At 47.5% G+C, this 24980-nt stretch overlaps 2 protein-coding genes across 2 annotated transcripts in view; one reads left to right on the top strand and one right to left on the bottom strand.

The window, feature by feature from the left end:
- The window catches only part of LOC134285016 (homeobox protein 5-like), a 231767-nt gene that overhangs the window by 85111 nt on the left and 121676 nt on the right, over positions 1-24980 (bottom strand). The gene's annotated exons all lie outside the window — the stretch shown is intronic.
- On the top strand, positions 8215-11300 carry LOC109422049 (uncharacterized). Its single transcript, XM_019696685.3, has 8 exons — positions 8215-9405; positions 9462-9520; positions 9578-9858; positions 9915-9955; positions 10014-10375; positions 10460-10731; positions 10796-10836; positions 10899-11300. The coding sequence occupies exons 1-8, from the start codon at positions 8391-8393 to the stop codon at positions 11147-11149; spliced, it is 2322 nt and encodes a 773-aa protein (XP_019552230.3). The 5' UTR covers positions 8215-8390; the 3' UTR covers positions 11150-11300.

Here is a 24980-nt window from a genome sequence, read left to right as displayed (position 1 = left end):
ACCACCCTCGTCAGGTGATTGCTCAATATTTACTACAAATGAAGCAACAAAGTGCTATTGTTCGCATCGCGCGGAAAGCAAACAATCGACCACCCGCGTCAGGTGATCGTTTAATATTTACTATTAAAGACGCGACAACACATACAAACTTAAGCGCTATTGCTCACTTCGCGCGGAAAGTAAACAATCAGCCACCCGCGTCAGGTGGACACTCAAGATTTACAACAAAAGACGTGTCAAAACATGCAATCTGATGCGCTATTGCTCGCTTCACGCGGAAAGCAAACAATTGACCACCCACGTAAGGTGATCGCTCATTATTTATTCATAAAAATACTTGCAACAAATATACATGGACAGATACATAGAAAAATAGTATGTCGTTAAGAGATTGCACAAAAGAAATGAAATGCAATAAAAAGAAGAGATAGTTTGTAAAATGCCATCTCGAACAGTGACAAAATGGAACAAAAATCCAAGTCGACACTCATGGTGACGAACTATACAAAGTCAATGAAAAAATATTTGAAAAAAGGATATTATAAATATATGGTATAAAATTGTATTAATATAATAATTGATGTAGAATCCATAGAAAGAGAATAACAAGGAACAAACTCACCGGATAATCGCCTGCCATCAATCGAACCAAAAATGCGAAACGAAAAAAAAAATCGGAGCACCGAAGGCAACGCGCGCGCGAATCCGGCCTCCAGTTGCCGAGCCGTCACTACACACACTGACTGAATCCGGGTCTTCTTCCTCTGCCATCAACCGTACCAAAAAGCGCAAAAAGCAAATGAAAAACAAAAAAACTAAATCGGAGCACCGAAGGCAACGCGCGCGCAAATCTGGCCTCCAGCTGCCGAGCCGTCACTACACACACTGACTGAAGCTGGGTCTTCTTCTTCTGTCATCAACCGTACCAAAAAGCGCAAAAAGCAAATGAAAAACAAAAAACTAAATCGGGGCACCGAAGGCAACGCGCGCGTAAATCTGGCCTCCAGCTGCCGAGCCGTCACTACACACACTGACTGAAGCCAGGTCTCTCCCTCTGCCATCAACCGTACCAAAAAGCGCAAAAAGCAAATGAAAAACAAAAAACTAAATCGGAGCACCGAAGGCAACGCGCGCGCAAATCTGGCCTCCAGCTGCTGAGCCGTCACTACACACACTGACTGAATCCGGGTCTTCTTCCTCTGCCATCAACCGTACCAAAAAGCGCAAAAAGCAAATGAAAAACAAAAAAACTAAATCGGAGCACCGAAGGCAACGCGCGCGCAAATCTGGCCTCCAGCTGCCGAGCCGTCACTACACACACTGACTGAAGCTGGGTCTTCTTCTTCTGTCATCAACCGTACCAAAAAGCGCAAAAAGCAAATGAAAAACAAAAAACTAAATCGGGGCACCGAAGGCAACGCGCGCGTAAATCTGGCCTCCAGCTGCCGAGCCGTCACTACACACACTGACTGAAGCCAGGTCTCTCCCTCTGCCATCAACCGTACCAAAAAGCGCAAAAAGCAAATGAAAAACAAAAAACTAAATCGGAGCACCGAAGGCAACGCGCGCGCAAATCTGGCCTCCAGCTGCTGAGCCGTCACTACACACACTCTCTGCGGTTGCGTTTCATTATAATGCATAAACTGAATGACGTTCGAATCATTTCTAGTTTGAACGATGTTCAATTTAGCGGGGGTCAACTTAAAATGTGATCAAACTAACGAGGGTACGAGTGTAGAATTAGCTATAAGTTAAAATACACATTAATAAAAACAAAAAAAAAACGAGGGTACACGGTATGTGCATGCATTTGATCACAGCCGTAAAAGAACCATGTTGCAGTAATCGAATATGCACTGTATTGGATAGACGGTGTGAATGGATTTCGCCGGATTTACGCCGGACCGTTTACTGCTAATGGCCGTTTGTTTACCAACAATATTTGAGTCGTGTGTGCGCCATTGCTGTATTGTCGTCACCTGTGCTGTGTTGCGTTGCGAGATAGGTATGGCGGGAGGGAGGTCCACTTTACGCGAGCGCGAGAACGTGAACAAACACCTGACCTGACCAGCAGCAGTCAGAGCCTATGAATTGTGTGGAAACATTTGAAATTCGTCGCTGTCAAAACGTAGATTATCGATTTTGACCAATACGACGTGTGCGTTTAACAACTCGATAAACGTGGACGATACATTGTCGGAAAACGCTCTATTCCTGGTATGGCGTTCCGTTTGTCGCCATTGCTACCTCTACGGGGTTTTAGTTTTACGAGCATAGTGCGTATATGTACGCACATTAATCCGTACAAGGAATGCCATAAACAACGGTAAAGGTTGCCGGAAATTTACCATCGTGTCACGTAAAAGTAGGTTAATCTGGCAACGTATGGCACATTCAAAACCATTGCAAAGAATGTCACATGTATCGTCTACCCTCGTTGGTTTGACCGCATCTAATCTGAACACTTTTTAATTTGATCCCTGCTCAAACTAAAAATGGTTCTAACGTCATTCTGCTCATGGAACGGGGTGAAACGGAACGCAGAATCAAAACAAAACAGTAAAAATGGTTACCACCAGTATGTTTTTCGGTGCCCATAGGGTTACTAAAAGTTCAAATTAAAAATGAACCCCGATGGTTTGCATGAGGTGTCGTTCAAACCAGCGGGGGTAGACGGTAGAAAAAATGCAAAATTTAGAAGAAAATACGAGCCCGAGTAGAACTGAATAACTACAAGCAGAAAAAATAAGGCAGACCCACACATGTTTGAGTTGAACACAATCCGAATGAAGACGATATAACATGGTTTTCTGACGAAACGTGATAGGACAATATGAGCACAAGGAGCACGGAAACTTACAATAACTCAAGCACTGAAAATCGCTCAGTGACAATAAAAATGTTCCTAAAATGGTGAAACGTAATCGCCACACCACAAATGCTTATTGTGATGTGTAACAAATTTGTAGTTATCACACCTCCAACTGTCAAAATGAGATGCCAAGTTAGCCCGGATGTAACGTTGAATGTATTCTACGTCGAGTGAAAAGTTGTTAACGTCCGTTAAACGTTGCATTTATCGAACGTCTACTGTACCCCTATTTAACTGACTGGATCCAAGATACACACTTAATTTCGAATACCGAGTACGAAAATAGAACAGCTGAATACAGAACAAATGATTGTTTACTTTTTGCTCACGTTTATGACAGTTGATGTACCGAGCCTCAATAAAATCGATTACCGGAACTACCGAAATAGTTCTGTTGTTTGTGAGGTACGGCCTGAGATTAGTGACATTCCCCTTGGGTGGCATTCCTTTTGAGTTATATTCCACTTCCTTCCCCTCGGCAGCATCGGTGACAGGACAAGGTTGTCAGTGTGATGTTGCCTGCTGTCGCATTGTGTAGTGGAACTTTGCCGGAGAATGTCGGCTTCATCGTGAGGTCCCGGAACATGCCAAGTGATTCTACAGCAGTTCGCTAAAATGGCTAGGAACAAATTGTTCCGGTGAGTTCACACTGCTTTATATTCGTCGAAAAAGTACCGAGCAGGCATTTGAGAAACGAATGTGTAGAGTAAATCCATAATGACTTCTTGTATGTGTGTCCACTGCTCAGTATTGGTTCCAAAGAGAAGCCTAACAGTGTTGATCAGGGCGTGTAAAAGGGAAAAAATGTCGAAAGACAAAACGTCGAAGGGACAAACTCCAGGAGATCCTCGGAAATTCCACCAGAAGTTCATGGGGGATTTCTCCAGGAGTCACTTGAGAATTCATCCTGGAGTTTCATGAGAATTCCTCAAAGAGTTTCTCGTAAATTTCTCCAGGAGTTCTTGGGGAATTCCTGCAGGAGTTCCTCAGGAATTTATAGAAAATTCCTCCAGGAACGCCTGAGGGAATTCTTCCAGAAGTTCCTTGGGAGTTTCTCCAGGATCGGAGTTCCTCAAAAAATCGAGTTGATCGATAATTCCTCCAGGAGTATCTGAAATACCTCAAAGAGTTCCACGGGATTTCCTCAAGAAGCTTCTCGGATATTCCTGCAAGAGTTCCTTGGGAGTAGCTTAAGTAGTTCCGCGGGAATTTTTCCAGGAGTTCGGCGTCATTTTTTCCAGGAGTACCCTGGAAATTCATCCAAGAGCTACCAGGAATCTTTCCCAACTAACTTCCATCGGTTGAGGATAATTACCGGAGAACTTAACTATTATTTGGTTTGATTGGTTTTTATCGGTGAATCACCTCCAGGAGTTCCTCGGGAATTTTTGCTGAATTTCCTCGGGAACTCAAGGAGCGCTATAGGAATTCCTCAAGAAACTTCTCGTAAATTCCTCCAGGAGATCCTCTGCATTCCTTCCCTGAGTCCCCAGGAAATTCCTCTAGGAATTCCCCGCAAATTTACTTGGATATTTCTCAGGAGTTCCTCGGGGATTCATACAGCATTTCCTCCAGAAGTTCCTGAGGTAGTCCTTCACGAGTTTCACGGATATTTCTACAATAGTTCCTTGGTGATTCCTTCAGGAGTTCCTAGATTCCTCCGAGTTCCTAGAGAATTCCTTCTGGAATTCTTTGGGAATACTTCCAGAAGTTCCTCGGAAATTCCACCAGGAGTTGCTAGAAAATTTTTCTAGGAGTTCACAGGAAATTCATTCGGAAGGTCGCTACGAAAGTCTGCAGAAACTGCCCGGCACTTTAATAAGGAGTTCTTCAGAAATTCCTGAAAGAGTTCCATGGGAATTTATCAAGGTATTCTTTAGAATTTTTTCCAGGATTCCCTCGGAAATTTCTCCAGAAGCTCCTCGGGAATTCCTCCCAAACTTCCTCAGAAATTAATCCATGAGTTTCTCAGCAGTCTTTTTTCAATGACTACCTGGGAGTTCATGCAGAAATTCCCTCCACGAGTTCCCCGGGAATTTCGGCTGAAGCTTCTTGCAAGTTTCTCCAGAAAGTTCACGGAAATGGCTCCAGGAGTTTCTTGGAGGGATCCCCGAGGAACTCCTACAGAGAACTCCTCTATTTGATTTCTTCCCTTGGAGTTCCCTTGGATTTCTTTTAGAAAATGGTTGGGTATTCCTTTAAGAGTTACTCGGGAAATCCTGCAGGAGTCCCTCGGAAATTTCTCCAGGAGTTCCTCATGAATTCATTTAGAAGCTTCTTTGAAAATTTCTCCGAGGGATTCCACAAGGGACTCTTGGAAGAATTTACAAGGAATTCATGGAGCAATTTCCGAAGGACTTCTGGAGGAATTCATTAGAAACTTGTAGAAGAACTCCAGTTTTCAAACTTCTGAAGAAATTTCCGAGGAACTCCTGGAGAAATTTCCGAGAAACTATTGATGGAATTCCCGAGAAACTCCTGGAGGAATTGCCGACGAACTCCTGGAGGAATAAGCTTAGCTTAGCTTAGACTGACTGCACACATCTATGGTTGCTATTCCGTGATTGACCCGAACCAATGACAGTTGCACAATGAATCAACTGAATAATTGACTGGGAGTGGTCAACATTCTCACTGTGCACGCTTCAGAGACTCTCTTTAACGGTACAATAACGGCGCCGGCCACGTCCTTGCAGTCAGGTTGGAAGAGGGAAGGAATATTAGTAACAACCTTTGTTAAGTGAAGGACCGCGTTTACCGCTGCGACTCCACCAAAGGTTGCAGGAAGGAGTGTTTGTTAGTAGGAAAGGTATCGTTGGGTCTGGATTCACTTTGATAAGTAATACGACCTTCGTGTTATGCTGGTTGCCGCGCTATTGTTTGCTTCACGCGGAAAGCAAACAATCGACCACCCACATCGGGTGGTCGCTTAATATTTACTGCAAACGACGCGACAAAATATGCAATCTAACACGCTATTATTCGCTTCACTCGGAAAGCAAACAATCGATCACCCACGTCAGGTGGTCACTTAATATTTCAAATCAAACTGCGGAAGCTACTCGCCAAATATTTAACTGCAAATGACCCGACCGAACATGCAAGCTGACGCACTATTGTTCCCTTCATATGAGAAGCAAACAACTGATCACCCACGACAGGTGATCGTTCAGTGTTGCTACAAAAACAGCGACACAACATAAAAAACTGACTAACTCTTGATCAATTCACACGGGAAGAAAACCATCGATCACCCACGTCGGATGAATGCTATATGTTTACTTATCAAAAACAACAAAAAACCTACGAGTGACGAACTATACAAATTCTATGAAAACTGTTTCAAAAGTAAACATGCACTAATTAAATAACTAGATGCAAGTTATCACCTGCGCTAAAAAAATCCGAAGGCGGAAAAAAATCGACTTACCGAAAGCGAAACGCGCGCGATTCTGGCTCTCGAGCTGCTGAGCCACCACACACTCCCGACGAACTCCTGGAGGAATTGCCGAAAAACTGTTGAAGGAATTACCGAAGAACTCTTTTAGCAATTCCTCCTGGAGGAATTCCCGGAGAAATTCCCGAGGAACTCCTGGAGGAATTCCCGAGGAACTCCTGGAGGAATTCTCGAGGAACTCCTGAAGGAATTCCCGAGGAACTCCTGAAGGAATTTCCGTGGAACTCCTGAAGGAATTTCCGAGGAATTTCTGAAGGAATTCTCGAGGAACTCCTGAAGGGATTCTCGAGGAACTCCTGGAGGAATTCCCCGAGGAAATCCAGGAGGAATTCCCGAGGAGCTCCTTGAGGAATTCCCAAGAAACTGCTGGAGGAATTCCCAAGCAACTGCTGGAGGAATTCCCAAGGAACTCCTGGAGGAATTCCCGAGGAACTCCTGCAGGAATTCCCGAGGAACTCCTGCAGGAATTCCCGAGGAACTCATGGAGGAATTCCCGAGGAACCCCTGGAGGAATTCCCGAGGAACTCCTGAAGCAATTCAAGAGGATCTTCTGGAGGAATTCCCGAGGAATTCCTGGAGGATTTTTTGAGAAACTCCTGGAGGAGTTCTCGAGAAACTGCTGAAAAAATTCCCGAGGAACTCCCTGAGGAATTCCCGAAGAACTCCTTGAACAATTGCTGAGGAGCTGCTGGAGAAACTCCCGAAGAACTCCTGAAGAAATTTCCGAGGAACATTTGGAGAAATTCCCGAGGAATTCTAGGAAAAATTCCCAAGAAACTCCCTGAGCAACTCCCGAGGATCTCCTGGAGGAATTCCCGAGGAACTCCTGGAGGAATTCCCGAGCAACTCCTGGAGGAATTTCCGAGAAACTCCTGGAGGAATTGCTGAGGAACTCTTGGAAGAACTCCTGGAGGAATTCCCGAGAAACTCCTGGAGGAATTTTCATGGATGTCCTGATGGAATTTCCGAAGAACTCCTGATGAAATTCAAGAGTATGTTCTGGAGGTATTCCCGAGGAACTCCTGAAGGAATTCCCAAGGAACTCCTGGAGGAATTCCTGAGAAACTGCTGGATAAGCTCGCGTGAAATTTCTGGAGGTATTCCCGAGGAGAGTTTCACGTGAAATTTAGGAGAATTTCTTTAGGAATTCCCATGGAGCTTTTGGAGGAATTCCCGAGGAACTTCTGGACGATTTCCTGAAGGAATTCCCGAGGAACTTCTGGATGAATTTACGAGGAGTTGCTGGAAGAATTCCCGAAGAACTTCTGGCAGTCCAAAGCTACTCCTAATGGAAGTCACGAGGAACTCCTGGGGGAAGCCGTGAGAATCTTCTGAAGGAACTCCTGAAGGAATTATCGAGGAACTCCAGGAGAAATTCCCGAAGAACACTGGGAGAAATTCTTCAGAAACTCCTGGAGAAATTCCTGAGGAACTCCTGGAGGAATTTCCGAGGAACTCCAGGAGATACTCCCGTGGAACTCCTGGAAAATTTTCCGAAGAACTTCTCGAGGAATTCCCATGGAACTTCTGGAGGAATCCCCGTCGAACTGCTGGAAGAATTCCCGAGAAATTCCAGGATAAATTTGCGGAGCAACGCTCTGAAGAACTCCCAGAAGAACTGCTGAATGAATTTCCGGGGATACTTCTTGAAGAATTTTCCGAAGAACTTCTGATAGTACTCTAGAAGAAACTTCTGTAAGTAATCTCGGTGGAACTTGTAGAAGAATCCTATGGAGATTGAGAAATAAATCGTGCCTGATTCAAAGCAAGTTCTAGGTTGATAATTGATGGAGCCCAATACTTTCATCCGAACATTGTCGAATGCTTTAATAACTAAGTGTGAATCCAGCCATATAAGTGACGCAAATCCACCCCAATCGACCTTCACCCCTTCGCTGTGTGTACCCTGCAAAGCATCAGCGTTAAAAATATCGACAAACATTTGAACTACCCAGTCCGGTTTGACAAGCTTCCCCACCGTGTCAAATCAAACGACGGCGATCGTCCCATCTGATCGCGTCATCACACCTACTGATCAGTACCGCGCAAACTCCCGTAGCGATGGGACCCACCATGGTAGCGCTTTCGCTACTTCTTCAAGCCGTATTTCTACTGACCTCGGCATCTACGGCCGAGACCCGTGACGTCAACACTTCGGCAGCTACATGTGGCCTACCATCCGCCGATCACCGCCGTCCGCTGATCGTCAAAGGAGAGCCGGCGTCATCGGTCGGCGAGTGGCCCTGGCATGCCTCGATCTGGCACCGCATAACCCACGGAACGTACGTCTACGTCTGCGGTGGGACGCTGCTGAGCGAGCTGTACGTCCTGACGGCCGGGCATTGCGTGTCCAAGGAAGGCAATGCGCTGAACGAACGCTTGATCACCGTGCAGGTCGGATCGGTGCGGCAGAACTTGCTGTTGAATGGATTTCCGGTGCAGAACTTGGGCGTAGCGGAGAATATTTTGCACGAGGAGTTTGCATTGCGGAGTTTCCAAGCAGACGTGGCGATGCTGGTGCTGGAGACCAAGGTGGCGTTCAACGAGTTTGTGCGACCGGCTTGTCTGCCAGACGCGGGAGGTACGAGTGACGGGAAGGAACTGTACGGGAGGCAGGCCGTGGCGGTGGGGTTCGGGAAGACCGAGCAGGCGGAGACGTCGTACGTGTTGAGGAAGATACGGCTACCGATCGTGGATTACGTGACGTGTTTGGAGAGCAACAGGAAGGTGTTTGGGAGTACTCTGTCGGCGGGGGTTTTGTGCGCAGGACACAGGAACGGGAGCACGATCTGCAATGGGGACAGTGGGGGAGGGTTGCTCACGGAGGATGACGGAGGAAGGTGGGTATTGCGAGGGGTGATTAGCTTTTCGGCACAGCGAGGGTGGAACGATACGAGCTGCAGCTTGACGGACTATTCGGCGTTTGTGAATGTGGCGTACTATGGAAGATGGATAAGGTATGTGATGGAGCATGGGGATCAGCGAGGGTTCTTCAACAGGACGAGTAAAGGGAGTGAGAGTGGAGGAGAGATCGAGCGGATGAAGGTTGTGAAGCCGCTGCGGATTAGTGAGAAGAGTAGGTTGGGTTGATGGGTTGAAAGTTCAAAGAATTTAAACTGTGTTGTATTTCAGAGTGCAAGGAATACCGGAGAAGGGGACTGACTAGAGTGCGACCAGCTGCAACAACTCATGTTAGTGATAGAACGATTCAGAAGAATAGCTGAATACTTGTTTATGTCCATTTGCAGACTACGTACTTCAAAAATACTACCGTTACGAGATCGGACACCTACACCAAATCTGAGTATGTGCTGCTGAACGCAAATGAAACAGATGTTGGGCTTGTATACTACTTGGATGATCGCTACGCTATAACGACAGTTGAAGTTGCTAATGACTGTACCCTGGAGTACGTCGTCTGCCGAACGAATCATGGAGCAGTAGTTCGACAGGTCATGGTGCACCCTGAATACCACGAAGGGACGCGGGACTTCAACGTGGCAATAGTAGAGACAGATCAAACAGATGAGTACGATCCGTTGTTGATGGTGATCCAAATCTCAGGACTAACCCTTTCATCAACAGATTCTTCTGGTGTATTGCTGCAGTACCGTCCAGCATTTTACGTAAGTTACTACTAGCTTATCCACCAATAATAATCAGTTAACCAACCTTGCATACTAGGCCTGGAAAGCAAGAAATTGTCACTAAGCTCGATCGCCAATGAATCGTTCAGTTGGGTCGAGTTCGACATAGATTACTACCTGCGTACGAAGCGAGGAATTGCGGTTCAGAACGACCGCCAAGATGAGATTGCCGGACTGCTACAGAACTCGCCCGGTGAACCAGTGGTGATGAGCAACCTGACGGCCGTACTCAACTGGGTGGAATCCGTGATGTGGAACGTGACGTATGTAAAAGAGACCGTTGGTGAAGTGAAAACAGAAGCTGCTGAACCGGCACCACAGCTCCGAAGCAGTGAAGCAGCTTGCAAGCGTTATCGAAGGGCGGGCTTGACGAGCGTTAACCCTGCAAATCCTAACCATGTAAGTCACTGTCTGCAGTATCACAGATGATCCAAAGGGTTCCGAGGACTGTAAGAAATCCTTAACTCTAGCTTTCAATTGTAGATTGAGGTGTTCAAAAATGCCACGCTCAACAAATCCTTCGGCCGTACCAAATCCAATGCCGTTGAACTGCTCCAAAACGGGACATCACTTGGTCTGATCTACTACCTGGCCGAAGAGTACGCCATCACCATTGGAAGCATAGCGTCCAACTGTACGCCGGGAGTCTGTGCCACGGAACACGACCAGCAAGTCCTGCAGAAGTTCGTCCATCCAAGGTACGCTGGAGGACGAGACTTCAACGTCGCAGTGCTCCGGACGACCCTTGCAGATGAGTAAGTCGCATCTGAACTTTGTTGAACTGTAGTGACCCGTTGAATAACCTTTTCCGACTTGTAGATTCTTCGTGTGTCTGGCAGTTGAACCGCCCATCCTGTTTTGTAAGTCTCACCTAGATCCCGACCATCATGAACCCCTCGAATAACCTACACATTCCTCACAGACAACAGTGGCCGACGGCTTCCGCTGCGTGAGATCCTCGGCGAGCAGCCAACCTGGACGGAGTTCGACTCCGAAGTGTACCTTCGTCTGGCCCGAGGTGCCGCCCTCTACAGCGACCGAAGGGACGAGATCGCAGGCCTTCTACAGAACGGTCCCGGCCAGGAGCTCGTGATGACCAACGTTACGGCCCTGGTGGATTGGATCGAACCCATCGTGTGGGATGCGGCGGCCTCGTCCATCGAGCCACGTTGATTCCCACCACAAGACGTTGTGGACGCGAGAAAGCAATGCCGGACGGAAGTTCCCATCAAGGGTGATAAATCTACAATTGCGTGCACTTGACGGCGAACAAAACGAACTGCAGACAGGTCTATAATATACATATTATGCAGCTTTGCTTCTACATCGGATTGCACTCTTTCGATAACAAAAGAAATCCATTCCGTGGCCCTCGGTTGAAAAGTTTCGCCCGTTCGTTGAACAGAGATATGCAAATGAGGCCTGACGTACGTTGATGTTGGCCGGGAACAGCACACGCGAAACGAGAGATGATGAACATCAGCCAGCCAGTGCAGTACAGTGGAGGGCTGCAGTAACTCAGTTTTATGTCAGAATTTCAATTTTAAGACCGTAATGACCGTCGTTAGGCGCCGTACGAAGACGTCATGCCCCTGTGGCAGTTAATCCGGTTAATTAGCCAAATGGACGATTTAAAAGTCCGTTCCATTTGTTGCGCTGCCGTCGATCTCTGCCGGTGTTGCAGTGCAGTTGCACTGCTAGCACTTTTCCTTGTGCGTCGCGGTCGTGACGAGTTGTTGAAATGTTATTGTTTATTGGCGCTAAATGTGACTCAGTTTTATGGCGCACAATACAAGACCTGACTCCCGTTAATGTGCATCCATTGCAGAGAGGATTAACGAAGGAAATTAAACTTCGGCGTACGACCGTGGAACGCATCGTTTTTCAAATGAAGTCATTATCGGAAAAGTTTGTTCAAGTGACGTGAGGGGTTACTGGCGATTCGTCAAGAACTGTAAATATAACTTAGCTGTTACACAGAACACAGCGGATAAATTCTTGAAAAACTCCAAGAGTAAGCCGCCAATGTTTAACAGCTTCAACTAAAACATAGAAAACTTACTTACAAGTCAATGTGGAATGCAAGGCATTGTTGATTTCTCTGTAGCTTTAGGATTACGATCGATTGAGTCGCCTTACCTGACATGAAAGAGTGAAGAGAGAAAAAAATCAGTAAGTTGAATATCAAAATTTCTGAAAGAAGTAATTGAATTATAATACAGCAATCAATGGAATCCTGAAGGATTTCTCAAATGATTCCCCGTGGAGTCCTGAGAAGACTCCCACTGAAATGATAAGACTGTTATCCTGGGACGATTCCCAGTGGAATCCTGAAAATATTTCCAGTGGAATCCTGAGAGGATTTCCAGTGGAATCTTGAGAGCTTCTTCTTCTTCTTTATGGCTCTACGTCCACACTGCGACTAGGCCTGCTTCGCTTCAACTTCTTTGTTCTCTTGTTCTTGGAGCACTTCCACAGTTATTAATTGAAGGGCTTTCTTTGCCTGCCATTGCATGAACTTGTATATTGTGAGGCAAGTACAATCATACTCTATGCACAGGGAGTCGAGAAAAGTTTCTCGACCGGAACGGGAATCGAACCCGTCGTCTCCGGATTGGCGATCCATAGCCTTAACCACTAGACTAACTGGAGACCTCCTGAGAGGATTTCCAGTGGAATCCTGAGAGGATTTCCAGTGGAATCCTGAGAGGATTTCCAGTGGAATCCTGAGAGGATTTCCAGTGGAATCCTGAGGGAAATTTCAGTGGAATCCTGAAAGGATTTCCAATGGAATCCTCTCAGGATTCCCAACTGGAATCCTGAGAGGATTCCCAACTGGAATCCTGAGAGGATTCCCAACTGGAATCCTGAGAGGATTCCCAACTGGAATCCTGAGAGGATTCCCAACTGGAATCCTGAGAGGATTCCCAACTGGAATCCTGAGAGGATTCCCAACTGGAATCCTGAGAGGATCCCCAACTGGAATCCTGAGAGGATTCCCAACTGGAATCCTGAGAGGATTCCCAACTGGAATCCGGAGAGGATTCCCAACTGGAATCCGGAGAGGATTCCCAACTGGAATCCGGAGAGAATTCCCAACTGGAATCCGGAGAGAATTCCCACTGGAATCCGGAGAGGATTCCCACTGGAATCCAGAGAGGATTTCTAACTGGAATCTGGAGAGGATTCCCAACTGGAATCCGGAGAGGATTCCCAACTGGAATCCGGAGAGGATTCCCAACTAGAATCCGGAGAGGATTCCCACTGGAATCCGGAGAGGATTTCCACTGGAATCCGGAGAGGATTCCCACTGGAATCCGGAGAGGATTCCCACTGGAATCCGGAGAGGATTCCCACTGGAATCTGGAGAGGATTCCCACTGGAATCCGGAGAGGATTCTCACTGGAATCCGGAGAGTATTCCCACTGGAATCCTGAGAGGATTCGAACCGAAATCCTGAGAGGATTCCAACCAATTTCGAGGGGAATCCTCCCGGGATTCCGAGGGGAATCCTCCCGGGATTCCGGAGAGGATTCCCCTCGAAATTGGTTGGAATCCTCTCAGGATTTCAGATCGAATCCTCTCAGGATTCCAGTGGGAATACTCTCCGGATTCCAGTGAGAATCCTCTCCAGATTCCAGTGGGAATCCTCTCCGGATTCCAGTAGGAATGCTCTTCGGATTCCAGTGGGAATCCTCTCCGGATTCCAGTGGGAATCCTCTCCGGATTCCAGTGGGAATCCTCTCCGGATTCCAGAGGGAATCCTCTCCGGATTCCAGAGGGAATCCTCTCCGGATTCTAGTGGAAATCCTCTCCGGATTCCAGTGGAAATTCTCTCCGGATTCCAGTGGGAATCCTCTCCGGATTCCAGTGGGAATCCTCTCCGGATTCCAGTGGGAATCCTCTCCGGATTCCAGTGGGAATCCTCTCCGGATTCTAGTGGGAATCCTCTCCGGATTCCGCACTCTTAAATGAAACAACACAGCGCACGAGTAACTTTCACGCAGCGAGCAAAAAGACAAAGGATTTTTCACTCATATTTAGGTACGACTGGATCAACACAAAAAATGTGTTGATCCGGTGTTACACAAATCTGCGTGAAAATTATTTTGTCTTTTCGGTCGCTGCGTGAAATTTACTCATTGCGCTGTGTACATCGAATTCTGCGTGCAGTTGGGAATCCTCTGCGGATCCCAGTTGGGAATCTTCTCCGGATTCCAGTTGGGAATCCTCTCCGGATTCCAGTTGGGAATCCTCTCCGGATTCCAGTTGGGAATCCTCTCCGGATTCCAGTTGGGAATCCTCTCCGGATTCCAGTTGGGAACCCTCTCCGGATTCCAGTTAGGAATCCTCTCCGGATTCCTGTTGGGAATCCTCTCCGGATTCCAGTTGGGAATCCTTTCCGGATTCCAGTTGAGAATCCTCTCCGGATTCCAGTTGGGAATTCACTCCGGATTTCAGTTGGGAATCTTCTCCGGATTCCAGTTGGGAATCCTCTCCGGATTCCATTTGGGATTCCTCTCCGGATTCCAGTTGGGAATCCTCTCCGGATTCCAGTTGGGAATTCTCTCCGGATTCCAGTTGGGAATCCTCTCCGGATTCCAGTGGGAATCCTCTCCGGATTCCAGTTGGGAATCCTCTCCGGATTCCAGTTGGGAATCCTCTCCGGATTCCAGTTGGGAATCCTCTCCGGATTCCAGTTGGGAATCCTCTCCGGATTCCAGTTGGGAATCCTCTCCGGATTCCAGTTGGGAATCCTCTCCGGATTCCAGTTGGGAATCCTCTCCGGATTCCAGTTGGGAATCCACTCCGGATTCCAGTTGGGAATCCTCTCCGGATTCCAGTTGGGAATCCTCTCCGGATTCCAGTTGGAAATCCTCTCCGGATTCCAGTTGGGAATCCTCTCCGGATTCCAGTTGGGAATCCTCTCCGGATTCCAGTTGGGAATCCTCTCCGGATTCCAGTTGGGAATCCTCTCCGGATTCCAGTTGGGAATCCTCTCCGGATTCCAGTTGGGAATCCTCTCCGGATTCCAGTTGGGAATCCTCTCCGGATTCCAGTTGGGAATCCTCTCCGGATTCCAGTTGGGAATCCTCTCCGGATTCCAGTTGGGAATCCTCTCCGGATTCCAGTTGGGAATCCTCTCCGGATTCCAGTTGGGAATCCTCTCCGGATTCTAGTTGGGAATCCTCTCCGGATTCCAGTTGGGAATCCTCTCCGGATTCCAGTTGGGAATCCTCTCCGGATTCCAGTTGGGAATCCTCTCCGGATTCCAGTTGGGAATCCTCTCCGGATTCCAGTTGGGAATCCTCTCCGGATTCCAGTTGGGAATCCTCTCCGGATTCCGCACTCTTAAATGAAACAACACAGCGCACGAGTAACTTTCACGCAGCGAGCAAAAAGACAAAGGATTTTTCACTCATATTTAGGTACGACTGGATCAACACAAAAAATGTGTTGATCCGGTGTTACACAAATCTGCGTGAAAATTCTTTTGTCTTTTCGGTCGCTGCGTGAAATTTACTCATTGCGCTGTGTACATCGAATTCTGCGTGCAGTTGGGAATCCTCTGCGGATCCCAGTTGGGAATCTTCTCCGGATTCCAGTTGGGAATCCTCTCCGGATTCCAGTTGGGAATCCTCTCCGGATTCCAGTTGGGAATCCTCTCCGGATTCCAGTTGGGAATCCTCTCCGGATTCCAGTTGGGAACCCTCTCCGGATTCCAGTTAGGAATCCTCTCCGGATTCCTGTTGGGAATCCTCTCCGGATTCCAGTTGGGAATCCTTTCCGGATTCCAGTTGAGAATCCTCTCCGGATTCCAGTTGGGAATTCACTCCGGATTTCAGTTGGGAATCTTCTCCGGATTCCAGTTGGGAATCCTCTCCGGATTCCAGTTGGGATTCCTCTCCGGATTCCAGTTGGGAATCCTCTCCGGATTCCAGTTGGGAATTCTCTCCGGATTCCAGTTGGGAATCCTCTCCGGATTCCAGTGGGAATCCTCTCCGGATTCCAGTTGGGAATCCTCTCCGGATTCCAGTTGGGAATCCTCTCCGGATTCCAGTTGGGAATCCTCTCCGGATTCCAGTTGGGAATCCTCTCCGGATTCCAGTTGGGAATCCTCTCCGGATTCCAGTTGGGAATCCTCTCCGGATTCCAGTTGGGAATCCTCTCCGGATTCCAGTTGGGAATCCTCTCCGGATTCCAGTTGGGAATCCTCTCCGGATTCCAGTTGGGAATCCTCTCCGGATTCCAGTTGGGAATCCTCTCCGGATTCCAGTTGGGAATCCTCTCCGGATTCCAGTTGGGAATCCTCTCCGGATTCCAGTTGGGAATCCTTTCCGGATTCCAGTTGAGAATCCTCTCCGGATTCCAGTTGGGAATTCACTCCGGATTTCAGTTGGGAATCTTCTCCGGATTCCAGTTGGGAATCCTCTCCGGATTCCAGTTGGGATTCCTCTCCGGATTCCAGTTGGGAATCCTCTCCGGATTCCAGTTGGGAATTCTCTCCGGATTCCAGTTGGGAATCCTCTCCGGATTCCAGTGGGAATCCTCTCCGGATTCCAGTTGGGAATCCTCTCCGGATTCCAGTTGGGAATCCTCTCCGGATTCCAGTTGGGAATCCTCTCCGGATTCCAGTTGGGAATCCTCTCCGGATTCCAGTTGGGAATCCTCTCCGGATTCCAGTTGGGAATCCTCTCCGGATTCCAGTTGGGAATCCTCTCCGGATTCCAGTTGGGAATCCTCTCCGGATTCCAGTTGGGAATCCTCTCCGGATTCCAGTTGGGAATCCTCTCCGGATTCCAGTTGGGAATCCTCTCCGGATTCCAGTTGGGAATCCTCTCCGGATTCCAGTTGGGAATCCTCTCCGGATTCCAGTTGGGAATCCTCTCCGGATTCCAGTTGGGAATCCTCTCCGGATTCCAGTTGGGAATCCTCTCCGGATTCTAGTTGGGAATCCTCTCCGGATTTTAGTGGGAATCCTCTCCGGATTCCAGTGGGAATTCTCTCCGGATTCCAGTGGGAATCCTCTCCGGATTCCAGTTGGGAATCCTCTCCGGATTCCAGTTGGGAATCCTCTCCGGATTCCAGTTGGGAATCCTCTCCGGATTCCAGTTGGGAATCCTCTCCGGATTCCAGTTGGGAATCCTCTCCGGATTCCAGTTGGGAATCCTCTCCGGATTCCAGTTGGGAATCCTCTCCGGATTCCAGTTGGGAATCTTCTCCGGATTCCAGTTGGGAATCCTCTCCGGATTCCAGTTGGGAATCCTCTCCGGATTCCAGTTGGGAATCCTCTCCGGATTCTAGTTGGGAATCCTCTCCGGATTTTAATGGGAATCCTCTCCGGATTCCAGTGGGAATCCTCTCCGGATTCCAGTGGGAATCCTCTCCGGATTCCAGTGGGAATCCTCTCCGGATTCCAGTTGGGAATCCTCTCCGGATTCCAGTGGGAATCCTCTCCGGATTCCAGTTGGGAATCCTCTGCGGATTTGGATTCCGGAGAGGATTCCCACTGGAATCCGGAGAGGATTCCCACTGGAATCCGGAGAGTATTCCCACTGGAATCCTGAGAGGATTCGAACCGGAATCCTGAGAGGATTCGAACCGAAATCCTGAGAGGACTCCAACCAATTTCGAGGGGAATCCTCCCGGGATTCCGAGGGGAATCCTCCCGGGATTCCGAGGGGAATTCTCCCGGGATTCCGGAGAGGATTCCCACTGGAATCCGGAGAGGATTCCCACTGGAATCCGGAGAGGATTTATACTGGAAAAACTTGTAATTAGAAGGCACGAAATGTTGCTAATTGACAAATTGAGAGATGAAATTTGTGAAAAAAATCGCGTTCTGGTGGGATTCGAACCCACGACTCCGTATTCGCTAGACCGGTTTCAGACATACCAGCAAACCTGGTAATATGCCAGTAAAATGGGCAATATGTTTCATTGTACCGGAGAGGATTCCCACTGGAATCCGAAGAGAATTCCCACTGAAATCCAGAGAGGATTCCCACTGGAATCCGGAGAGGATTCCCACTGGAATCCTAAGAGGATTCCCCTGGAGGATTCCCACTGGAATCAGAGAGGTTTCCCACTGGAATCCGGAGAGGATTCCCACTGGAATCCGGAGAGGATTCCCACTGGAATCCGGAGAGGATTCCCACTGGAATCCGGAGAGGATTCCCACTGGAATCCGGAGAGGATTCCCACTGGAATCCTAAGAGGATTCCCCTGGAGGATTCCCACTGGAATCCGGAGAGGTTTCCCACTGGAATTTTAAGAGGATCCCCACTGGAATCCTGAGAGGATTCCCGGATGAATCCTGAGAGGATTCCCGGTTAAATCCCCAGAGGATTTCCAGTGAAATCCTGAGAGGATTCCCGGTGGAATCATGAGAGGATTCCCGCAGGAATCATTAGAGGATTCCTGCTGGAATTTTTTAGAGGATTCCCGCTGGAATCCCTAGAGTATTCCCACTGAAATCCTTAGAGAACTCTTACTGGAATCCTTAGAGAATTCTCACTAGAATCCTTAGAGGATTCCCACTGGAATCCCAAGAGAATTCCCTTTAGAATCCTAAGAGAAATTCCAACTCTTCCCGGGATCCTGAGGGGATTCCTTCTAGGATTCCGAATGGAATCCTTGTAGGATTCCGAAGGGAATCCTTGTAGGATTCCGAAGGGAATCCTTGTAGGATTCCGAAGGGAATCCTTGTAGGATTCCGAAGGGAATCCTTGTAGGATTCCGAAGGGAATCCTTGTAGGATTCCGAAGGGAATCCTTGTAGGATTCCGAAGGGAATCCTTGTAGGATTCCGAAGGGAATCCTTGTAGGATTCCGAAGGGAATCCTTGTAGGATTCCGAAGGGAATCCTTGTAGGATTCCGAAGGGAACCCTTGTAGGATTCCGAAGGGAATCCTTGTAGGATTCCGAAGGGAATCCTTGTAGGATTCCGAAGGGAATCCTTGTAGGATTCCGAAGGGAATCCTTGTAGGATTCCGAAGGGAATCCTTGTAGGATTCCGAAGGGAATCCTTGTAGGATTCCGAAGGGAATCCTTGTAGGATTCCGAAGGGAATCCTTGTAGGATTCCGAAGGGAATCCTTGTAGGATTCCGAAGGGAATCCTTGTAGGATTCCGAAGGGAATCCTTGTAGGATTCCGAAGGGAATCCTTGTAGGATTCCGAAGGGAATCCTTGTAGGATTCCGAAGGGAATCCTTGTAGGATTCCGAAGGGAATCCTTGTAGGATTCCGAAGGGAATCCTTGTAGGATTCCGAAGGGAATCCTTGTAGGATTCCGAAGGGAATCCTTGTAGGATTCCGAAGGGAATCCTTGTAGGATTCCGAAGGGAATCTTTGTAGGATTCCGAAGGGAATCCTTGTAGGATTCCGAAGGGAATCCTTGTAGGATTCCGAAGGGAATCCTTGTAGGATTCCGAAGGGAATCCTTGTAGGATTCCGAAGGGAATCCTTGTAGGATTCCGAAGGGAATCCTTGTAGGATTCCGAAGGGAATCCTTGTAGGATTCCGAAGGGAATCCTTGTAGGATTCCGAAGGGAATCCTTGTAGGATTCCGAAGGGAATCCTTGTAGGATTCCGAAGGGAATCCTTGTAGGATTCCGAAGGGAATCCTTGTAGGATTCCGAAGGGAATCCTTGTAGGATTCCGAAGGGAATCCTTGTAGGATTCCGAAGGGAATCCTTGTAGGATTCCGAAGGGAATCCTTGTAGGATTCCGAAGGGAATCCTTGTAGGATTCCGAAGGGAATCCTTGTAGGATTCCGAAGGGAATCCTTGTAGGATTCCGAAGGGAATCCTTGTAGGATTCCGAAGGGAATCCTTGTAGGATTCCGAAGGGAATCCTTGTAGGATTCCGAAGGGAATCCTTGTAGGATTCCGAAGGGAATCCTTGTAGGATTCCGAAGGGAATCCTTGTAGGATTCCGAAGGGAATCCTTGTAGGATTCCGAAGGGAATCCTTGTAGGATTCCGAAGGGAATCCTTGTAGGATTCCGAAGGGAATCCTTGTAGGATTCCGAAGGGAATCCTTGTAGGATTCCGAAGGGAATCCTTGTAGGATTCCGAAGGGAATCCTTGTAGGATTCCGAAGGGAATCCTTGTAGGATTCCGAAGGGAATCCTTGTAGGATTCCGAAGGGAATCCTTGTAGGATTCCGAAGGGAATCCTTGTAGGATTCCGAAGGGAATCCTTGTAGGATTCCGAAGGGAATCCTTGTAGGATTCCGAAGGGAATCCTTGTAGGATTCCGAAGGGAATCCTTGTAGGATTCCGAAGGGAATCCTTGTAGGATTCCGAAGGGAATCCTTGTAGGATTCCGAAGGGAATCCTTGTAGGATTCCGAAGGGAATCCTTGTAGGATTCCGAAGGGAATCCTTGTAGGATTCCGAAGGGAATCCTTGTAGGATTCCGAAGGGAATCCTTGTAGGATTCCGAAGGGAATCCTTGTAGGATTCCGAAGGGAATCCTTGTAGGATTCCGAAGGGAATCCTTGTAGGATTCCGAAGGGAATCCTCGTAGGATTCCGAAGGGAATCCTTGTAGGATTCCGAAGGGAATCCTTGTAGGATTCCGAAGGGAATCCTTGTAGGATTCCGAAGGGAATCCTTGTAGGATTCCGAAGGGAATCCTTGTAGGATTCCGAAGGGAATCCTTGTAGGATTCCGAAGAAAATCCTTGTAGGATTCCGAAGGGAATCCTTGTAGGATTCCGAAGGGAATCCTTGTAGGATTCCAAAGAGAATCCTTGTAGGATTCCAAAGGGAATCCTTGTAGGATTCCAAAGGGAATCCTTGTAGGATTCCAAAGGGAATCCTTGTAGGATTCCAAAGGGAATCCTTGTAGGATTCCAAAGGGAATCCTTGTAGGATTCCAAAGGGAATCCTTGTAGGATTCCAAAGGGAATCCTTGTAGGATTCCAAAGGGAATCCTTGTAGGATTCCAAAGGGAATCCTTGTAGGATTCCAAAGGGAATCCTTGTAGGATTCCAAAGGGAATCCTTGTAGGATTCCAAAGGGAATCCTTGTAGGATTCCAAAGGGAATCCTTGTAGGATTCCAAAGGGAATCCTTGTAGGATTCCAAAGGGAATCCTTGTAGGATTCCAAAGGGAATCCTTGTAGGATTCCAAAGGGAATCCTTGTAGGATTCCAAAGGGAATCCTTGTAGGATTCCAAAGGGAATCCTTGTAGGATTCCGAAGGGAATCCTTGTAGGATTCCGAAGGGAATCCTTGTAGGATTCCAAAGGGAATCCTTGTAGGATTCCAAAGGGAATCCTTGTAGGATTCCAAAGGGAATCCTTCTAGGATTCCAAAGGGAATCCTTCTAGGATTCCAAAGGGAATCCTTCTAGGATTCCAAAGGGAATCCTTCTAGGATTCCAAAGGGAATCCTTCTAGGATTCCAAAGGGAATCCTTCTAGGATTCCAAAGGGAATCCTTCTAGGATTCCAAAGGGAATCCTTCTAGGATTCCAAAGGGAATCCTTCTAGGATTCCAAAGGGAATCCTTCTAGGATTCCAAAGGGAATCCTCCTAGGATTCCAAAGGGAATCCTTCTAGGATTCCAAAGGGAATCCTTCTAGGATTCCAAAGGGAATCCTTCTAGGATTCCAAAGGGAATCCTTCTAGGATTTCAAAGGTAATCCTTCTAGGATTCCAAAGGGAATCCTTCTAGGATTCCAAAGGGAATCCTTCTAGGATTCCAAAGGGAATCCTTCTAGGATTCCAAAGGGAATCCTTCTAGGATTCCAAAGGGAATCCTTCTAGGATTCCAAACGGAATCCATCCAGGATTCCAAAGGGAATCCTTCTAGGATTCCAAAGGGAATCCTTTTCGGATTCCAAGGGGAATCCTTTTCGGATTCCAAGGGGAATCCTTTTCGGATTCCGAGAGGAATCCTTTCGGATTCCGAGAGGCATCCTTTCCGGATTCCGAGAGGCATCCTTTCCGGATTCCGAGAGGCATCCTTTCCGGATTCCGAGAGGCATCCTTTCCGGACTCCGAGAGGAATCCTTTCCGGTTTCCGAGAGGAATCATTTCCGAATTCCGAGAGGAATCCTAAGAGGATTCTCCGACTGGAATCCTAAGAGGATTCACCGACTGGATTCCTAAGAGGATTCCGAGAGGAATCCTTCCCGGATTCCGAGAGGAATCCTTCCGGGATTCCGAGAGGAATCCTTCCCGGATTCCGAGAGGAATCCTTTTCGGATTCCGAGAGAATTTTTTTCCGGATTCTGAGAGGAATCTTTCCAGATTCCGAAAGGAATCCCTTCCGGATTCCGAGAGGAATCCTTTCCGGATTCCGAGAGGAATTCTTTCCGGATTTCGAGAGGAATGCTTCCCGGATTCCGAGAGGAATCCTTCCCGGGTTCCGAGAGGAATCCTTTCCGGGTTCCGAGAGCAATCCTTTCCGGATTGCAAGAGGAATCCTTTCCGGATTCCGAGAAGAATCCTTTGCGGATTCGGAGAGGAATCCTTCCCGGATTCCGAGAGGAATCCTTTCCGGATTCCGAGAGGAATCCTAAGAGGATTCTCCGACTGGAATCCTGAGAGGATTCACCGACTGGATTCCTAAGAGGATTCCGAGAGGAATCCTTTCTGGATTCCGAGAGGAATCCTTTCCGGTGCATTTGTAATGTTTGTTTTATTTTACGTACATGGGGCCCGTTGCGGAAAACGAAATGTGCATTTATAAGGTTTTTTTTATTGCTTGGGTCTGCTAGATAAAAATCTTTACTTCTAACGCAAAATATATCTGTCCTATATTATTTTTTGCATAAGAATACACTGATTCACTTTAACACAACCAATTAATAAACCAAACACTTATTTTCTATCCGGTAGGAAACAAGACAGACATTCAATAAAAAAAATTGCCACTTTTTTGGTTCACAAGTGTCGCAACTTTTTCGCGGCTAGTGCGCTGTGTTGCTATTGACAAGAAGATGGGTGCGCAATACTTGCGAAATGATTCAGAAAACGTCGCGAGTCGGGTCGCGTCACGATTCAGTTGTGCGATGTCCGGTTTGGTGATGGCCCGGCAATACAAGCTTTAGGAGTGGCCCTTTTTAGGGCTATGGCCTTCAGTGATTCAGAATACAGTTCATACAAAACGCGGGAACGTAGGAATACTTCTCAGAATTTTCGAAGCCAATATTCAGGTTCTCGTGAAGCACATACTATTCAACTATAACTCAAACAGAACCATTCGTCATGTTTATAAGCCGAATAAACATCACCGCGTGTTTTTTGGCTATTGCGTGATCTTCAAATCTCCAGTTAACTCATTTCAATTGATAATTAGACTAGGGAGAGAGCGTGCACGCTGATATCTGCTTCAAAGCCCAAATCACATCCGTGACGCCATAAATTTCAATTGTTCTCAATAAACTAATCTGTTTTCGTAGCTGACCGAGAAGAACTTAGACAGACTGTGTACATAGATAGTTGCATTCTCGAACATCTCCTATCGCGCTTTCTCCATCGAGGTCAATCGCCATAAATCACCCTTACTAAACGAAGTAGATACGCATAGCCTGCCGGCTGGCTGACGACGATGGTCATTTTCGGTCGGTCAGAATTTATGGGAAATTAACAAGAATCCCTCCCATCGAATTGGTGTGTAGTTTCCAAATTCTCGTCCATTTAGTCGGAGAAGACTCCTTGGCTACATGCAAACGCTGTTGATTGAAGATCACCATCAATTCCACCTCAGGGGAATTTTAATGAAAATTTATCCAGCAGAAGAACCAAGAAATGGACTGCGTCAAATTCCTTCATCCACTACTGCACAGACCAGCAGGGAAGCGGAACTAATTGCTCCTACGCGGTCTTTGCCGAAGATTGCAAAACTCAACGTGCACGACATCCGACCATCACACCATCATCATAATCAAACTCAGTCAGATTGCAATCGTCGTCGTCGTCGTCGTCGCGTGGAGGACTTCTGTTGATGCGCTTCAACCACCATCTCCATTAGCATCGCACGCGCAAATTGCGCAATAAAATAGTTTATGGTGGCGGTGGTGGAGGTCGAATTCGTAGTTTTTCATTAGATGTTCTGTGGTAGCAAAGTGCAGTAGCGATCGAGGTCCCAACCCAACTTTTAATGACATTCACAGACCGCTGGATCGACGAGAATCCCTCACAGACAAGCAGACGTCTTCAGCGACCGAAAATAAAACTCTCTTGAGAATCGCACTTGCAATTAACTCTAGGCGCGGTGTTTGATGAAAATGGAAATAAACCAACGAACGTCACGTGATTTCTCCTCAACCAGTAGTGTTTACGACGACGCTGCGTTAGGAATGCCAAAATGTGGCTATAAAATGTGTTTAAATTTAACACGCGCGCCGGGTCGATGTTTTTCTTTCGACTGATGTCATTACCTACAGATATTTGCTTGCTTTTCTGGGAAAAGCACCCAGAGCACCAGAGTGCATTCAGATGCTCCCCATGGGCATCGGAATGCAACGGCAGCGGCACGAGCGTGGTTTCTAGATGGTAGTGTGGTGCGAAGTCGCTTTGATCGAGCTGCAGCGGGAAGATTCGACGAAACGGACGAAAATACTTTACGGTTGCTGCTGGAATGATCTTGCCGGTTGTTTGAATAGATTCATTCATTGAACCCTGATAGAGAAACATTTCTTCAACGCTCTAACTAGGATTAGCTCCCCATTGAAACATAACTTCGTTGGGAAGCCTCTAAGGATTCCGTTGGTGATCCTCTGGATTCCGTTGGGAATCCTCTCAGGATTCCACTGCGAATCCTCTTAGGATTCCACCGGGAATCCTCATAGGATTCCACCGGGAATCCTCTTAGGATTCCCACTGGAATCCGGTAAGAATTCCCACTGGAATCCGGTAAGGATTCCCACTGGAATCCGGTATGGAGAGGATTCCCGGGAGCATCCTAAGAGGATTCCCGGAGGAATCCTAAGAGGATTCCCGGAGGAATCCTAAGAAGAATCGGGGGGAATCCTAAGAGGATTCCAGGGGGA

The sequence above is a fragment of the Aedes albopictus genome, chromosome 1 (genome assembly GCF_035046485.1).
Source record: "Aedes albopictus strain Foshan chromosome 1, AalbF5, whole genome shotgun sequence".
In the NCBI taxonomy this organism is placed as follows: domain Eukaryota; kingdom Metazoa; phylum Arthropoda; class Insecta; order Diptera; family Culicidae; genus Aedes; species Aedes albopictus.
Note: the sequence above shows the minus strand (reverse complement) of the source record. Positions and strands in the feature narration are given on the sequence as shown.

Coding starts and splice junctions, on each gene's coding strand:
- LOC109422049 (XM_019696685.3), top strand. CDS start 8,391: ATGGGACCCACCATGGTAGCGCTTTCGCTACTTCTTCAAGCCGTATTT. Junction 9,521..9,577: donor GACCAGCTGCAACAACTCAT/GTTAGTGATAGA, acceptor GTCCATTTGCAG/ACTACGTACTTCAAAAATAC. Junction 10,376..10,459: donor ACCCTGCAAATCCTAACCAT/GTAAGTCACTGT, acceptor TTTCAATTGTAG/ATTGAGGTGTTCAAAAATGC.